The 18,421-nt window shown below is 39.1% G+C and overlaps 1 protein-coding gene across 2 annotated transcripts in view; it reads left to right on the forward strand.

Annotated features, from left to right (window-relative positions):
• Positions 1-271: 271 nt before the first annotated feature.
• cfap46 (cilia and flagella associated protein 46) overlaps positions 272-18,421 on the forward strand; it is a 62,569-nt gene continuing 44,419 nt past the window's right edge. The window contains exons 1-17 of one of the 2 annotated variants that reach the window (XM_073481360.1): positions 272-531; positions 621-742; positions 2,412-2,543; positions 2,833-2,897; positions 3,805-3,969; positions 4,731-4,854; positions 5,869-5,963; positions 6,862-7,008; positions 7,138-7,237; positions 7,599-7,697; positions 8,164-8,354; positions 9,755-9,980; positions 10,351-10,468; positions 12,486-12,615; positions 13,199-13,323; positions 13,684-13,802; positions 15,898-16,013. In XM_073481360.1, the coding sequence (XP_073337461.1) occupies positions 483-531; positions 621-742; positions 2,412-2,543; positions 2,833-2,897; positions 3,805-3,969; positions 4,731-4,854; positions 5,869-5,963; positions 6,862-7,008; positions 7,138-7,237; positions 7,599-7,697; positions 8,164-8,354; positions 9,755-9,980; positions 10,351-10,468; positions 12,486-12,615; positions 13,199-13,323; positions 13,684-13,802; positions 15,898-16,013 (2,123 nt within the window). In that variant the 5' untranslated portion in view covers positions 272-482. Of the gene's footprint in view, positions 532-620; positions 743-2,411; positions 2,544-2,832; positions 2,898-3,804; positions 3,970-4,730; positions 4,855-5,868; positions 5,964-6,861; positions 7,009-7,137; positions 7,238-7,598; positions 7,698-8,163; positions 8,355-9,754; positions 9,981-10,350; positions 10,469-12,485; positions 12,616-13,198; positions 13,324-13,683; positions 13,803-15,897; positions 16,014-18,421 lie in introns of those variants that run through there. The other variant, XM_073481359.1, reaches the window with a different exon arrangement.

Consider the following 18,421-nt stretch of genomic DNA (forward strand, 5'->3'; position numbering starts at 1 on the left):
CTAGCTTGTAGTCAGTGTAGAGAAATTTAGATGGCCAATAAGTAGCCTACAGAAATATGTTTCTATTCATTGTGTTGGCCAGAGCAAAACTGAACCAAAAGCAATTCTCAAGCCCCTTGGTCCCTTTCGCTTACCGTAGTACAAGCCTAGTCTCCGGTTGCCTAGTAACGCACCCTAACATCAAACACAGGTGGTGGGATAGTGAAGTTGACGTTAGCATTTCCGTTGACACGGGGCTAGTTTCTCATTAAAGTAACTAATAAGTGGCATATTTACGTTAACAGAAGTTTAACAATGTCGCATATTTATTAACTAGCTAGTTTCACACACCTGTAATGATAGTTTTGCTTGGGTAGTGCTACAATAGAGTTAAAACTGGCTGGAGTTTTACCGTAGCTAGCTAACGTTAGCTAACAACTTATTATTAGCTTAAACAGCGCTGGCTTAACGTATTAGAAAACGCTAGTTAGCTTTCACCCGACATGGACCTGGACATTCGTCAGTATCTAACCAAGGCAAATGAGCAACGAGGTTTGTAATGTATCAGTTGAGGAACAATTACACTTGTAACGACGTTAAAATATGACTTAACTGTGTTTAATGTAATGTAATGTGTGTAGACCGTGGAGCTCTGCAGTCAGCCTACCGCTTAATTAAGGACAGGACAGCAGCTGGAACAGGCGGACGCAATCCACGCATTGCCCCAGAGTTGTACGTCGTCTGCGCAGAAGGAGCTCTACAGGTGAGACTGAGGCATGGATAAATCACTGTAGATTTGGTCAGCAGGGCCAAAGCAAAGATTTTAGACGTAAGAGATAATGAGTCGTAGCCCCTGGATAAAAGGCTCTGAATCAGTTGAGTGTGTGCCTGCTGAGGACGGATGCTAGAGGACATACTGTATATTCTGATACAGCAATTTCCTGGGAACTAATGTGAATCCTATTATCCCAGATAAAATAATCACAGTAGTAGTCTAGAAGCATGAATGCACACACAGCTTTTATGGAGAGCGGAAGATTTTCTCTAGTCTGTAAATGAAAACAACCAACTAGTTCCCACTAGATTAAAGATTGAATTCTAAAGGTTGAAGAGAGAGGAATTAAATTACTACACATCATGCAATATAAATTACACTTATAAATACTGTCACCACATGCATACAGAATCCTGTGTAAACCCACACTGATGACGGCCAGTGTATTTGCTAACAGTCAGCATTAGATTCTTATGCTGAAACTCACTGTATGAAAGATTGATGTGAGAAAACACATGCTCTGAATGTGCCTGCAACCTTGCCTTTCAAGCGCTGTGAGGAGGGTTTCATGTTGTGAGGAGTTCACGACTGCTGAGATGTCGCATAAGACATGATGCTTCAAGCAGCCTCAAAGAATGAAAGATTTGCATTTGACTGTGGGAAAATGTAGAGCATATTTATATTAGTAAATGGCTGCTACTGTAATGATATGTAAGCATCTTCTTTTGTGATCTTGAATTATTACTGACGTTATTGGCATGTAGAGAAGATTCAATTGGTTTGACTAAATAAAGAAGAACCTTTTGGAGTTTTTTGTGGCAGTGTCTACAGGTACCGCTATGTAAAATCATGGAAATAGAAACCTCTGCAGTCCCTCTCTGCTAGAAGAGTCTCATCACATATTTCATTATGCCACTGTTTTCATACAGTTACTTTATTTCGTTAAATCTAACTATTTTCCCAGTAGGGGATAAGAAATATATATAAGGGAAAGAGTATTCACTAATGTAAAGTGAATTGTCCCAGGGCAAGGGAAACGTATTTGAATAATGAAACACAGTGATATTCCATTATGTGATTTGCTCTGTCTTTTTTATGTCATACAGCAAGTTTTCCCAGTGAAAGTGCAGCTTGCCTTGAAGTCTCAGGCTTAAGTGACTCCTCAGCAGAACTACATCACAATATTCTTCCGTTTTCTAGACAAGCATGAATATTCCTGTAGCGTAAAGACATTTTCTAATGCACTGATCCAGTGTTCATTACTGCCAAGCTTCATTTTATGATCTTCCAGCATGGGAAAAAATAAATACTTAATCATAACACAATTAAAAGCTTACAGTCTACAGTTGAAACTTCTGTCACAGAATTATCTCTCCTGACAGTACTACCATTTCTTCCTGTGTGAATTTATCTGACAATTAACAGGCGACCATATACTGGATAACACAGGACAGACAGTCTCATGGGCAACAGCCTGCAATTAAGATGATTGTTTGTCATGTGAAAAATAAATAATCGCACATACAGGAAGCCATTTCTGAATAGTTTTGATAATTTATCACATGTAGGAAAAAGCTGTTGGCACGATAAAACTGCAGATACACTTTAAATCTTTATTTTGTTTGCCCTTTGTGTGTCTATTTCTCTGTGTTTTCAGCTGGGTTGTTTGGAGATAAGCGCAGCGTGTCTAAAGATGTACTTTGAAGGGAATCCGCCGGCTAATCAATTTTTGTGTCGAGCCTACCTCTGCCAGGGCCAGCTGAAGTCTCCGCCGGCCACAGGCACTGTGGTGAGGACAGTAAATTAGACACATTTCCTCAGGGGGTTGTTTGTATATCAGTGTGTCTGTGCCAGTGAGGTACAAACACACACTCAGCTACTGTAGAGCCATACTGTACGGTGTGATTCTTTAAGGCATGTTGCCCTTTGTTTCTTCACAGTCAAGTGCAGTTTTAAGTTTTTTCTTGGTGTTTTCTCCAACTGTTGTCTTTATTGAATGGTTTGTGTGTCTGATCTTTGTATGTTTGTATGATCTGACAAGTTCTTACTTCCACTTTTTGCATTCTTTTCTATTTTAGGAAGACTTTGAAGAGGCTGTGCTGTATTTTCTGAAAGCAATTGAAATCTCAAAACGTGAACCAAGGTATGTAACCTCTCTGAAGTGTGCTTGGCTTTCTTCTCTATCAAGAGAGTTGAACAATTTTTATGTCGTGTACTATTTATCATCTCTGATATTGTTCAGAAATTGCCACTATAGTGCTATGGTGCAGCTGTTAAAACATGTAATAAAAGTGAGATATTCACCACAGGGAATGTTTTTTAGCTCTGATGGGTTATGAGAGTTCAGTTCGCAGCACAGAATTATTCTGGGAGATGAAGGTTTGAATTGCAAAGAACATTGTTGAAATATAACATGATCATTCATGCTTCACCCTGAACCCTTATTCACAAGCGGATGATACGCAGCATGTATTCTTCTAAAATGTAACAGCTGACTGGAAGTATCTGTGAGCAGGTTAAAAAGGATGATAAATATAGATGTTTTAATGGAAACTGTGAAAGTTCCCTTGTTCCTTGCTCTGAAAGATGTATTTGGAGATAGCGGCTTAAACATTGCGAGAAATAAGCACTGATTCTGTCTGCAAATGAACTCATAACCTGTCAATAAAAGAGCTGAATGAGCAATCCCAATTAAAACCAAAGGGAATACATATCTAATACATCCAACCCAGACTAATGCACAACATACTCTCTGGTGAATAAATTAGCAGCGCTCAAACAGTCTGTTCACACGCTTTTCTCTAAAGCAGCGCCTTGAATTCATAAATTTCACTTATTCCACATAGAAAGGCTCCTGCAGGGTGCTCTCTTGAGGCTCATTGGGCGATGGTTAGTCCACACACATTTGCAATTCACAGGACTTCTCCATACTGTGTTGACACTTGGTCTGAATTGAGTTGTACAAGGAGATGAAATGGCTTGCTTGTACATCATATAGATAATTCAGCGTTCTCTGTTTTCTCCTTTTGCATGTCGTTTGTTTCGTTCAGATACTACTTCAGAGTCTTCAATGCTTCGGTGCTGTACTTCCAGACAGCGCATCCTCTCCTGCAACCAGGGCGGTGCCTCCACCTGGTCCCCTCCCTCAGGCAGGTGATCCAGAGTCTGGAGGAAGTGGCAGACCAGGACTACAGCTGGAGGGCTGAACTCATGATGCAAGTGACCCCGCAATGCTCTCTTAGTTGTCTTTCATGAATAAGTCCAGTCCTGATTATGTCCAGTCTCACGCTGGAGTCATGGGGATGATGCACAGAGCTAATTAACTTTTGTCCACAGATTCCCCGCTCCCTAGTTAATATGTTGCATTATTCTCCTCTATGTAATGGAGAATCAGTTCTAATGTAAGCTGTTTTATCATGTTCTCTCCTGACACCACAGGCACAGATGTTAGCTATCTTTGTTCAGAGGACATAATGTACCATTCATGTAGAGTCTAATGTAAATGCCAGGGTATTAATAGGATTTGGTAATGTCTGAAATCCATAGCTTAGTTTTATCCATATAAGATAGGATTGGCAAACATACATGGCTTCTGTTCAAAACTCACTGTGTGGCTATCAAAATGCACTGCATGGTCTTTGAAATGCTGTGTTCACACTGACCACCACAGCGACAAACAAAATATGCCAAACAACGTTTAGTAGAATACAGTGTGATTCTACAAAACCACAGTGTCAGCCACAATAGAACATTACAAGCTTCATAAAGTAAGGGCTATTTTATTTGATTGTGTTACATTGGATGTACACTTGCTAGGTGTACATACACTTACAATTTGGGACCTTGGTGTAGTGCTGTGGAGATTGCTGTAGTAAAACTCACATCGTGGCTAATGTCCATATGTTGTGGAAATATCCCAGTAACCCCTTCCAAACAGACATATTGACGGCATCATTTGCTCTCTGTTTCCATCCAGGCACCTGATCAAATGTCTGGTGGACTCTGAGAAAATGGAGGAAGCTGCAAGTTTTGCCAGAACTGCAGAACAATTCATCAAGTCACATACGCCACATCTTTATCCAAAACTCTTTACTTTACTGGTAAACAGTATTTCTTTATTACTTGGGGGCTCACGTGTCCAGTGAAAACCATGTAATCAAAAATGTCAATTATTCATTAAATAAGAAAAACAGCCTTGTTTTAACCCTTGTGACATTCATTTTTAACACAAGTAATACGTGTTTGGGGTGTTTTTTAGCCTCAAACATAGGAGAATTGGCAAATCTCTCATTATATCTGATATAATACATCAGATACAATATAATAATATACAATATATTATGGGTAACGTTCTATTTAAGTAGTTCAAAGATAATACCTGGTATAGTCACCTGGTTGTTGACTAAAGAAAGATTATGTAACTGGGATCCTAACTCTGTCTTTACATTAACTGTGATCCTAGGTTAACCAATTCCTTACCCGACCCTTTTTTATTAAACTTACCCCTTCCCTGTACTCTATCTATGGACTACTTCTCATTCAGTTAATTGTGTTAAATTTGATTGTATATATAGTGTACAGTCAAAAAAATGTTTTCCCCTAAAAAGTGATTTTAAGTATTTTAATTACATGTTCATTTTCCATTCATAATTTTATTACATAAGTTCAATGTAAATTGTCATATCAAATGCAAGGTTTTTCTATCATGTTGATTCAGTGTGAATAAATTAAAAAAACTTACTCTGATTAAATTGAATTAATGCAGATTTACAAATAAACCATATGTGTTTATTCAATTTTTACATATAAAGTCTAGGGGGACTTCTTGATAAACATAATGTGTTTTTCATGTGTTTATATTTAAGTGTTGTACATAAAAGTAATGCATTTCAAATGGATAATTCTGCCTCCTACAATAAAGCACATATCTACATACAACAATTAATTTATACAGATGGACTCAACATGAAAGAAAAACTCTGAATTAAATGTGACCCTTTACATTGAACTTAAGTGATAGAATAAGTTGGAAAATCTACATGAAATTAAAACTGCATAAATATTTTGCATACATTATTTTTTTTGAGTGTAACACCTTTACTCTTCTCTTCTAGGTACATCACAAGCTGAATGAGGGCGATGTACTCATTGAAATGAGCAGGCAGTGCTCTACCTTAGCAATCATTTACAGAATACAGGAACTGAAAAAGTAAGGAAAGTTTCTGTGCTATATTTAAGTAAAACTTTATTTCTGCTATGATATTGCTGGAGGATTTGTTTTGCAAAAAGCATTGTTTTTGTGCTGTCACGGTGTCATGATGAAAGCCTATTCCATCTATCTGCAGCTAAGATAAACAAGTTTTACAGTAGCAGTCATTGTCAAAGGAGAGAAGCGTTTGATCTGCTTTAATATTGTTTGCTCTTTAACAACTGTGGAAGAAACATTGTGTTTGAAAGAATATGTTTTATTGATTGATTGCATGTTTCCTTTTTTACAATGCCTCTTGCTAATGATAGAGGCAAGTTCAGTCGTAAACTTTGTAATTTATGACCTTATTAACGGTCATATCGAGGTCTGATTTATGCATTCTGTATTTGTAACCCGCAATGTGTATTTGTCTTAGATGGCATGTTTTCTTAAGCTGTAGAGCTTAGAGGGGGATATTGAAGTGTTTTTGATCCTGAAGCTTTAACACCTTCAGCTAACTTGGAAGCTCTTCAAACACTGACCCACTGGCCCTCAGCTTAGCCTGAAGCATCCTATAACGGGCAGTTTTATCTCTCTTCCTGCGTACATGAATAGTATAGTACCATAGCTTCTGGTGTGGCATGGTACAATCCCAGTCCCAGCCCCCACCCGCTTCCTGCAGGCTGTACTCAACATGTCACAGCTCCTTATGGTTCTTGAGCTCAGCTATAAACGTTGACAGCATGACGCAGTCTGACCCAGCCATCATTGTCATCATATAGGTTATTTTGCCTAAGGTTTATGCACTGTTAGTGTGAGTACATTAGGGAAGGAATGGAAATGCAGATGCATGCATACTCTTGAATGCATAAGTGTATATGTATGAATATACGCAGGAAGGTTCTAATGTGGTTTGTAGCAGGTTGGAAGAAATGAAGGAGGATGAGTCAGCAAAAGAGGAGCTAGAGCATATTTTCCATCTCCTGGTGGACTGTGCTGAAGTATCCACTACGCCTGTGAACTCTAGCCCTCTTCAGAGCCCAACACCCGCCCAACCAGCTGACAGGTCTGTGACCTAAAGTGCCCTAAACAAATCTCCTACTCTTACCATTGTTGCTCCATGCAGTACATGGCTCAGATTACTGTACTGAAATGTTGTGAACTGTATAAATTATTTTTTATCTGGGATTTGCAGAGTTGCCTTGCTTCTGGAGTTGGCTCTGCTGGCCTTGCAAGTGAAGCATCAGAAAGTAGCTGCCGACTGCTTGAAAGAGCTGAAGTCGATGGGAGAGGCTGTGAGTGTTCGATATTCTGTTGAGCCTCAGGCAGTAGCGTGGCTCTGTACTGTAACTGTCCATATTACAGGGACACATGCAAATTTATGCATGGAATTTAACATCCCCTCTTAAGCGGGCACTTGACATCGATGAGATTAATTAGGTGAGCTCATGCCCAAGAGCCTAAGAGGTTGCTGCATTTTTGATTACTTTCAGCAACGTAGAATTTGTTTCACAGAAAAGGTGTTTTTTTCAGAAATGTTCCCTCTTCATTCTTGCATACTGAAGTAAAACGATAACATATCTATGAAGGATACGTGTCATCCTCTCTTTAATGCACTGCTGACTCTTAAAATCACATGTGTTTTTGTCTTTTTAGACTACTGGCCAGCGCATAATGATGGAGTGTGTCAACTGTGAAATCAACCTTCTGAAGAGAGAGGCGAAGATGAATGACTACTCCAAAGCCAGTGTGGAGGTACTCAATCATATGTCTGAATTATCAGCCATGTGTTTCTGCTGCATGTTTTTCTTTCAAGCACTGGACCCATTGACAGAGGCTTGATTATGCGTTCAATAATATTTTCTCTTTTCTTATTCTTTGTTTAAGGGTTTCAATCCAGAAATCCACCTTCATGTAGTGTCCGTGTCTTAAGTAACCACTAACCCATCTAAATGCACTTTGTCAGTTGGAGTTTCAGTGGAGAATTTTAATTATCATATATTCACTGTAGTATATTTTTCCTATTTACATGTAAAAAATCTTGAGGAAGTAGGTTCATGTAATCCCATTTTGTACCATATTTTGCTATGAAAGCTGTCACATTAAAATTTGGCATCACATATTCAATGGAATGCATTCCAACTACACTTGCCAATTGACAGAAGTGTTGTGCTGTCGTTGCTACCAGAGAGATTCTCAATCTGTAGCTGTTGTCCCACAGGCCCGGCTGAAGGAGATAGGCAAGCTGGATCAGTGGCTGCAGACTGCAGTGAGGGAAGGGGACCCTCAGGCCATGCAGGCAGTGTGTGCTACCCAGTGGAGCTTCTGTCTGCCCCTTTTGCAGCACAACCTCAGGAAACACATCAAGGCACCTCTGCTCAGTGTGGCCCGAGTACTGGAAGACATGCAAAGGTTTCCAGCTTCTTTAAATTCACCATGATACATGATTATGTGTGTATGTCTTAGGGCTTCTCAGTTTGTTTTATAGTTGGACTTCGCTGCTCATATTTTTGGCTGAGCTTGTTAGCTTTACACGGAAATGTTTTACAGAAAAACAGGTTGTGGCCTTATTTAACATTCAAGAAGTCTACATTTAACAAGATTAAGGGTAGATTATCGGGTCCTACATTCAGCATTTTCTGATTATTGGTGTCAGTGATTTTTCTGTGAGATTGCAGATAAAATAAACTAAATAAAAAAACATAAAAAACATCTCACACAATGTCCCGCCTACAACAATATTTGATTGGTAACACGTTACAATTAATAGCCTATAAATACTGAATAATCTGAATCTGTAAAGTAACTAGCAACTGAATTTCTTACTTATTTATTTTAAGTATAATGGAAAAATGGAAATACTCAAGTAAAGTACGTCAAAATTGTACATAAGGACAGTACTTGAGTAAATTGTACTATTTCATCACTGGTTATTCGGTATGTTGACAGAGATTTTCATTTTTACTGCAAATGAATATCTGTCCAAAATATCGGTTTTTTTTTTGTTAATCTCCTTGATTTCTAAAGTATCGGTATCGGCCCTGAAAAAGCCATTGGTTGACCCCTAATCAAGAGTCACCCAGAAAACCTGATGCTTGCACAAAATGCTGATGCTTGCACAAGAATTGTCTTGACTCGGTTTCAACACCTCAACGTCTTGGTTTTGTCTTGGTTTTGTACCACTCTGGTCTTGGTAATTACTTTGTCTCAGTTTAGGTGGTCTTGACTACAACATTGCTGCATTATATCAGGAAAATCTCTAATGGGCAACAACACTGATCAGTATTGCGATGACAATATTACTTATTATCATATTAGCTCTTCTGTCCTTCCTCAGCCATCATGCTAACCGACCTTGCAGTCGTCACAAACTTGACACCAATTAATCTGAGGGCAGTTGATGGCTAGCTAGGGCTTTATCTGATTGGCCAAATGGAGTGTGAATGCATGGTGCATGGAAAAAGGTGTACTTTCTTATTCATCACATTTTAGGCAGTCTTTGTAATGTGTTTTTTTGCATATGTTCAAATCTCAATGATGATGAAAATACAATTTATTAGTGGTAATGGAGGCTGACAGCACATTTACATTTTTACAATTATTAACCTTAAAGTAAACCTAAAACGCATTTTACATTTGGATCAAGAAAAATGATGATTTGTGGTATGAAACAGTTTTGTCAGACCAACATTTAGGTATGACAGACGCATCATTAGTATCTCCCAATTTAAAAATTTGGTATCAGGCCTATTGATTTTTGTTCCTTTGTAGTATGTCAGTTATATTGATACATTGGTGTGTTATTTTCACAGTACTTTGCTGGAGATGCGCTGTCAAGTCCACTCAGAGCTGGCGGTGATTGAAGAGGAGGAGGGGCGCCTTGAGGCTTCTTTGACTCACCTCCAGAAAGCCCTGCTGCTCGATAACGGGACACAACGAGAACGGCTTTCGTCAGCTCTCCGCCTACTGCAGATCAGAGGGACCCTCTACCAAACGCCCTCCCGGACAGAGGATAAAGCCGCCATGCTTATGCAGCAGGTTTTCAGCCCATCTGTGTCAGACAGTCGAACATTATAAAACGTAACGAGTCTTTGAAGCTGAACACGGCAAGATTTTTATGCATGAACAGCAATCATACACAGCTACAGTGAAGGATAAGAGCCTCTTATACCCCCAGAACTTAGTTGTTGCAAATCAGTCTAACAGTTAACATGCTGTGTGCTGGTTTGATGAGACAAGAGTAATTGTAATTTGTGTGCCATGAGATAAAAAATTTGTGTGTTTTGATGTTTCTTGTCATACTTAAAAGTCACAGAGGACAACATAGCTGGTCATAGGACTGTAAGTAAACTGTATGACTACAAGTAAACATCCAGTCTGACATCCAACCCTTCCCTCTCTATCTCAGGTCAGGGACATGAAGCCCCAAGATAAGACAGACATTCGTCCCATCCTGGTCACTGCGGGACTCCTTTTGGCCCCTGATGATTTCCAGATGGTCCTGGATGCAGACAACATCTCCAAAAGTACAGATTTTTTTTCTCACTTCTCACAGTTTCACAGACAAAATGGTATTCTCCTAATGCATCTAATTTACAAGATCTTCTCCCATAGGGATTTAGTAGGTTGAAACGCAAGTCCTTTATTACTATTATTTACTTTTTCCCCCTGTATCTGCAGTATGAATCACACATTTCATTAAACTTTTGTGAAAGGACGGTTTACTGGCCTGGAAGCATATACTCCAAAGAACTCTAATCTGGGGTACATTCTGCAGGCAATAAGGCCATTAATGCGTATATAATTTAAGAAAGGAGTGAGAAAATATGATAAGTAAGCAACTATTTTATAGCATCAAACAATACGGCGGTAGGGATTGGTGGTTTTGTGCTCATTATAGTTATATCAATATAGGCTTTGTAATATTGTTTCTTTTAGACATTTATGGTTTGTGTTTTCTCCACCCTGCACCTGCACTGTTCTGAGCGTCTGATGAACCTGCTGCTCACCCCTGTACATAGCTCTCTCTCTTCTCACTTTCGTAGCTTTCTCTGTACTAATTGTGGTGGCTTCGGAACACTGTGTTTTTGTCGGAGGGGGTTTTATTTTCTTTGAAGAAAATTTAATGAGTCCTGTTGCATTAATGATACGAATGGGCCTACAGATCAGGAGATATCATAAATTATTGAGTAATAAAACATTTATCTCAGGTGTTGAACTGTGGCTCGGGTAAATGTTTTGGGATCTTGTTAGTTCATTGATGAAAGACCGATCCCGCTGATATGACTGAGCTCTCCCTCACTTGCAGGATGGAAGGCAGTCCTCTGCACTGATTGTGTAAGGACCGACTTTTTCAGTAGAGTAGGCACTGATTGCACGCAGATTGTGAGTGCAAATTGAATAAGAGTCACAGAGCAAAATAGGTATGCGCTGTCTTGTATGTAAATTTGTCCTGAATGTTCGAATCAGGACAGAAGCTCTTTCAGTAGCAGCGTTAACCTTTGTCTCTAGGTTGTGTATTCTCCGAGAGTCAGCCTGTATTAGGTGCAGCTCACACATCGACTGTATGCAGTGGATCATGGAGCAGAAGGGCCTGAGCTCAGGGAGAGTCTTTGATCTCAGACTCATTCCAGGCTCCTTGGTCCACAGCATCAAATGAACATTCAGCAGTCCTAATGACCCAGTGAAAAACTCCCCTCTGACAGCTAATCAAAGGGCTTCTTTTGCAGGCATGGGTTAAAAGCTGGAGACACCTCTTGTTTTTGTCCATTATCCTCAAGCGTGCTTTAGTTGACAACACTTAAGCATTGTGGTCTGAGCTTCAAAGCCTGCACATAAAGTAACTCTTGAGACTCGAAGAACTAATTAATTGCAGCATGTCGCATTGCCACTATTTAGTGTTGTACCTCTGATGTTTATCAATGAGAGGTTTGTGCATGAATAGAGAATATGTGAGTCTGTATTTGACTTCGAAGGTTGAGCACACAGGCACTGAAGCATTTTGCTTCTTTGAAACACTCCAGTGAAAGTCACAGACCTCTATTTATATTTCAGCTCAATGAAACAAATGCTTGAATAGCCGTGTTGCTGCCGAAGGGTCTGAAAAAGCCTGGAATGTGCTTCTTTGCTGTTTTGTTTTTTTGTTTAGTTTTACGTTTTTAGTCGTAAATGTCAGATCAGATTGCAGTCAGTATCATCTCTGTTTCAAAGAGTTGGCATTGTTGGAAATAGGCCATTTTCTCTTGTGAGTCTCTTAGTTGTGTTCCCTCTTGCTTACATGGAAATGGCATAATAAGGATCATTACCTAACTTCCTCAAAAGGATAACAATCTTACTATGCATATGAGCGCACAGTTGTTCCATGTTCTTTGAGTTCTAGACGATCATTCAGGCATAAGGAGTTGTGCAACAGAATGACTAGACATTTTGTTATGCAAACTAGCCGGGAAATTGTATTGATTTATTATTTAGAGAAAATGCAGAAGCTTTTCCAACAGCATTAATAAAGTTTGACTCGTATTCAGTGCTCCAACAATTGTCTAGTTCCCGTAGGCAGTCCTGGATCTGGACCAGGGGCCTCGCTCTCTGCTAAGGCTCAGCATCACTCTACGTCTGTGGGGAAGGTGGATGGACACCTGGCCCAACAAGGAGATGACACAGACAACACAGAGAGGTGTGTGTGTTGGGACGTTTACATTTATTATTTATGACTATAGATACAGTATGTGAATACAAGTCAGAGATTTTTTTCTCTCTTTTTTTCCTGTCTTCTTGCTAGTGTAAACTTTTCTTCATAATTATTTTGAGCTGACAGGCTTTCCAGTAACCCAGTTGGAATATTGGCCATATAATCAGCCTTTTATGCCTTTTTGAATTTATTACTCCTTGCTGTTACTGAACATTAGATATAAATAAATGTGTGATGTATTGGTCTTCTCTGCGGTTAAACTTGTGTGACTATAGGAATCTGCAACCTTCTATTACATCTCCATTTTCAAAGCACATAGTTGAGTTCCCCCACTCCAGCAATATCATTACGATATAAAATGTGCACGTCAGGAATGGCAGGCATAATGGTCAGGAGAGAGCAGAGCCATCAAGACTTGAAGATTCCCCAAAGGAAAGACTTGTTATTCATGGCCCTGCAAACAAACAACTTTAGATCATACAGTATGCAGTTTGCTGCTGTGCCCTTGCCCTGACCTCCACCTTTTCAGAAAGGAATCATCTCTGTCTTTATTTCTTGGCTGTTCCAGGGTGAAGTTGTGGGCAACACTGGTGAAGACAGCCAGGAAACAGGAAGTTTGGGATGTGTGCCGAGCTGCTTGTCGATTCTGTTTGCTTTACGATGATGGGAGATGGAAAGTTTCCAACACTGACAGTAAGATGATGAATGCTCTGTAGACTGCTGGTAAAATAAGTGAGAAATTCCAGAGGGAGAGGCTATTAGAAAATTAGAATGATTTAAAGACTACAGACTTAGATATACCACCACTGATGTAGAACTTTTCTGTTATCATTGCATTATTATAAAATAATCTCAGCTCATTGTTCATGTATAAATCACATTCATTATAATTATGGATCTGATTTACATGAAGTTTAATTTGGTTATAAGTATCGCAAATGAAAAGAAGCAGATGGACAAGAAGTAGTCATAGTAGTAGTTGTTATAAAACTGTAAAATGAAGGAGACGTCATTAAGAGAATTCACATCACAGATATTGTCGATCTGATCCAGAGTGTCAATGCTCAGAGGAAGAGAGCTGTGCAGAATGTCTTCACGGTTGCAATGGAAGCCAAACCTGTGTGAGGGACTTGCTGCGCCTTTTAGCTGAAATCCGCTTCATCAGCGCTGAGGTGAGTGCTTACTAAGTGCCTCGTAATTCACACATATGCACACTTTTGATGTTATTTTGATAGTAATCCACAATAAAAAACTGCATTTGGTATCAATCCATCCTAAAATTTACAGTCTTGGTTTATTTGGCAACACATGTTGTGGCAGCAGAAAAAGCGAATGCTGTGTAATATGAGAGAAAACACTTGTTGAGCAGCTATTTTGTTAGAAATACAACTGAAGAGTGACCAGTGTATCTATTTACAGTGAGACCAAACAAAGTGACATTGTTTTAAGTGGAAATAGACAACTTTTCAAATTCCCCTCTCCTAGCATCTGCCTCTGGTATTACTGTTTGCGCTGCTGTGGCAAAGACAGCGTTAGCAACATGGCCATTGCTAACAGTCTGGCTACTGTCCAAAGCAAAAAACAACCATAAGAATCACAACTTGACCTAGAAACTGATCTGAGTGCTAAGAAAAGGCAGAGTAAAACACTCAGTTGTATTAAAGTATGTAGGTTTTGTTACTCACTGACTTTTTAGAAAAAAATGGTGGTTTTGAACCGTCTTGAGTCCGGCTGGTAAGGGAAAACACATCTCACAAGGGAACAGACTTTGACACAACATGCTCTCCAATGAGTAAATATCTGTTCATTCAGTCTTACCTTGGTTTCTATCACTCTCTTCTTTGTCTCCGCCATCAGTGGGGTTCTTTTTCTTTTACAATGTAGAGTTTGCTCAGTTACTCCAGTTCTATCACCACAACCTGGGGATAGTGACCAGGAAAAACAATTCCTCCTCCTGTATTGTTGCGTAATTGCAGATGTGCTTCCTTTGTGCTGTAATTCGTCCTTCTTTTTTGCGGGAAAAATCCAGCAAAAAGTTGTCTATTGCCAGTTTTGTAAAGAAGTCAGTCAGTAATAAATGGGACTGTGATATGATGTCATACTGCACATGGTGCAATTAGATTTTCACACAAGAGCAGGTTATAGTAAAGTTGGTTATCTTACTCAGGAGTTGAAGGTGTTCAGCCTGTTGCCTGCAGCGCTTCATCTAAAAGCTCACTGTCGCTGCTCCTTCTTGTTAATTTACAACCTGCAGTGACTGTTTTCATGTTTTATGGACTCTTTTGAAGAATGATTGTGGTCTGCACTAACAGTGGCTCGTGTTTTGCCAGTGGAATGCATTAATGTGAAGCAACGGCACTAAGATGGGCATTAACAATAACTTTACACAGCTCTGATACATTGTAAAGAAAGAACAGTGGTTGTTATCAATGAAATATGCTGAATTACATGCACGCATGCACGTAACTCATCTACAGAAATTACCAAGAGCAGTGGAAAGAGTACATTCACATTCTCTGGTCTATTTCAGCTTTTTGTTCAGTATCTTTATGGCTGCAGAAGTTTTTGTACTTAGGTGTTCATGTTCTCAGAAACTGTTTGAGCTTTCTAAGATCATAGGAATATTATATTTGATTTGTTTAGCTCCAGCTCTTCTTTTGAAATATGAGATTAGGAACAAAGACTGCTTGCAGTAGTAAACGTGCATTCTGGGATTTTTAACAAGCCCGTGAGGTAGTTGTTGATTGGTTGGAGTCAGAGTCTGTTGTGCTTCTCATATGAGCTTGTCTTATTGTGTAATCCCACTTCCCATCAAGCCTGCAGCTCCAAGTTTGTATTAAGTCCATAGAGATGTCAACTTGATAGCACTTTGAAGAAAATGCAGGCAACTATCCACAGAAACTAGATGACCCTGCCAAAAACTGACTCACACTGTAGCCTCGCTGCTTGTATCTCTTCCTTTGTTCCACGACACATGGGTATTATATTTTGAGAATAATTCATTAATTTAAAAGATACCTGTGTCTCAGTCTGATGATGAAGACAGGTTGCTTGTGTCTTACTTGAGTTGTCCTCCACTGGCGTAAAATGCTCAACAGTCATTTCCTTTTCTTTGATCTGCGTCAGCTGAGCCTTAACGGCTCTAGAGAAGCTGTCATCCGATAGCAGGAAGTCTTCTCTTATCCTTTTATTATGAAGTTGTCAAAACAGTAAGTCAACTTTAATATTATCTCTTGAGGTTGAGGAAATGTATCCTGTCTTGCTTAGGCTACAGTCCAAAAGCTGCGAACAGAGGGGGTGCAGCTGAACAGCCCTGCTGTCCCTGTTCCTGTGGGAAGAGAGGTGTGTGTGTCTGACGATGATCCGCACTGGGTCATTTACAGGTACAAACACAATATCAGTAAACTAGAATATTTTTGGCTGTTTTGCATAACTTATGTCTATGCACTGTGATTTATTCTTTATCATTATTTGCATAAACCAGATTTAATACATGTTTTATTCATGTCTAGTCTTATTTTGCAATATTATATGATTTTACATCTTGTATGACCATATTAAACAATTGAAACTGTTTTGTTACAGCTACAGCAGCAATATAACTAGTGATAGAAGACCTCAATAGAATCATATTTTCCTCATTGTGTGTTTACGTTTTGTTCACTTTTGTTTTGCTATTCCATGTTGCAGTTACGAAATTACAAATGCTTTTGAGAAATCATGATTTAATTTGATTTTTAAAACTTTCTTAAGGCCCACATACTTAGGTCCCAAATAATGTTGTAGGGTTTTAAACCTGATGTTTGTAAAATTGATAAAATGTTTTGTAAAATAGTGCTGTGTAGGTATATGTAATTAACTTCTAATGCCTCCATGTGAATCTGTTAGTATTGTTGTGAAAAATGTGAGTATGTAAAGGGACAATATTTTGTACTTCAATGACAGTGGCTCATGTAATGGGGCAGTGAGTAATCTTCCAGGTTGCTTTCACACCTCACCTGTTTGGTTCGGTTGAAGGTGACCCTGGTGCGTTTTCATGGTCAGCGGGGTTCATTTGGGTTGGTGTGAAAGATGTCTATTGGACCAGTCGCGTAGCCACTGGTGTGCCCAGATGTGCCTGTGCCATCTTAATCTAAAGCTGGCACAGTCAACAAAATCATAAGAAAAATGACTTGGCAGCAAGTAAAAAATAAAAAAATCTTAACATTGTTTCTCAATAATTTTTACACTATTGTAATTCATTGGAAAAAATAGACTCAAAGAAACTTCATTTCACTTGTAATGAAAGTTCAAATTTCAAATGAGGTTGGGGTCACCTTGGTGCACATCAGCTTTTATGCTGTTCATTTGGTCAGTGATCGATCATTACAGCAAAGATGTCAAAACAAAGCTCTTAGGCCATAATCCAAACACGATTGCTCCAGCCACGACCCTGGGAGACTTCAGGCTCCTCTAACCTGACCTCTCCAACCTCCACCCCTATACACAATGCCGCTTCCTGTTAAGATTACGGATCTATCAGCGATAGACGGATGAGCAGATGTTGAGTGACTAGACCATTGCAGTTGCCACAACTCAAGGTCTGTCATTGCTACAACAGTTGTGTTGTTTTGTTACTGTAGACTTTATTGCAGCATTGAATGAAGAAATAGAAGTTGCAGCTAACCTTGGTCACCTTATTTTTTGAAACGATCACATTTTGCCAAACCACAGTAAACGATTCAGTACCCTGCTATCAATGCAATGTAGGAAACAACTCTGACAGTAAGAAAATGTTCTATATAATGTTTATTATGAGATCATAAAATAGATGATAAATAATAATCAAATAACTTTTTGCTTTGGTTCTTGCACATCTCATATCCCACAGGCGTTAATTAATATCTAGCTACGCTACTGAATTGGACCCTGGTGCGGATCAAACAACCAGACCGAGACACTTGAAAACGTGTTCTCGGTCTCAAGCAGACTGGTGTACTTTGTTTGTGGTGTGAAAGCAAGCAGATCACCCACAGGATTTTGGAAAAATGATATGTGTTTTTTGCACGATTTGAAAAGCTTAGTTACTAATAAATCCATCTGCTGAACTGTGAACTGTTCAGGAAGCGACCTTATAACCATCTGAAGCCAAGCTATGGATTTATATGAAATCATTTCATAGTAACACCTATGCACATCAGTGCGGTATTTTCGATATCTAATAGGTCAAAAGCTGTGAACACTGCTGTGCTGTATCCAACTTCATGCACTTGATCAGTTCATTAAGTCTATTAGAAAGTGTGTGACAGCGATCCCATAATAATGAGCCCCAAATCATTACTGCATATGCGGCTGATATGCAGGCCAATATTACTAATAATCCTAATAATCATTTCTTTGTGAGCTCTCTGTGGAATTTGATTTCCCCATGTGGGCTATGATGATGTGCTAATGATGCAGGATGACAGTCACTAAAACTGTCAAATTAACAAGTTACCTGTCAGTCTGTATTACTTCATATTTACTCCTCTTTGGTTTGTTTGTAAAACATGTGACCAGGGACCAGATCAGAACTACAATGCAACAGTTTATTGTAATACATTTTAATAGTAATACGTTTGTGTAGCTGGCCAGAAATAATAAAAGGCAGTTACAGACAGATACGAGTTATGTTGTTAAGGGTGGTTATATTACTGACTAGGGCTGCTCGATTATGGCAAAAATCATAATCACGATTATTTTGATTGATATTGTAATCACGATTATTAAAGACGATTATTCATTGATTTGAGAACAAGCATTTATTGAACTT

Source organism: Pagrus major, chromosome 15 (genome assembly GCF_040436345.1).
Source record: "Pagrus major chromosome 15, Pma_NU_1.0".
Classification (NCBI taxonomy): Eukaryota; Metazoa; Chordata; class Actinopteri; order Spariformes; family Sparidae; genus Pagrus; species Pagrus major.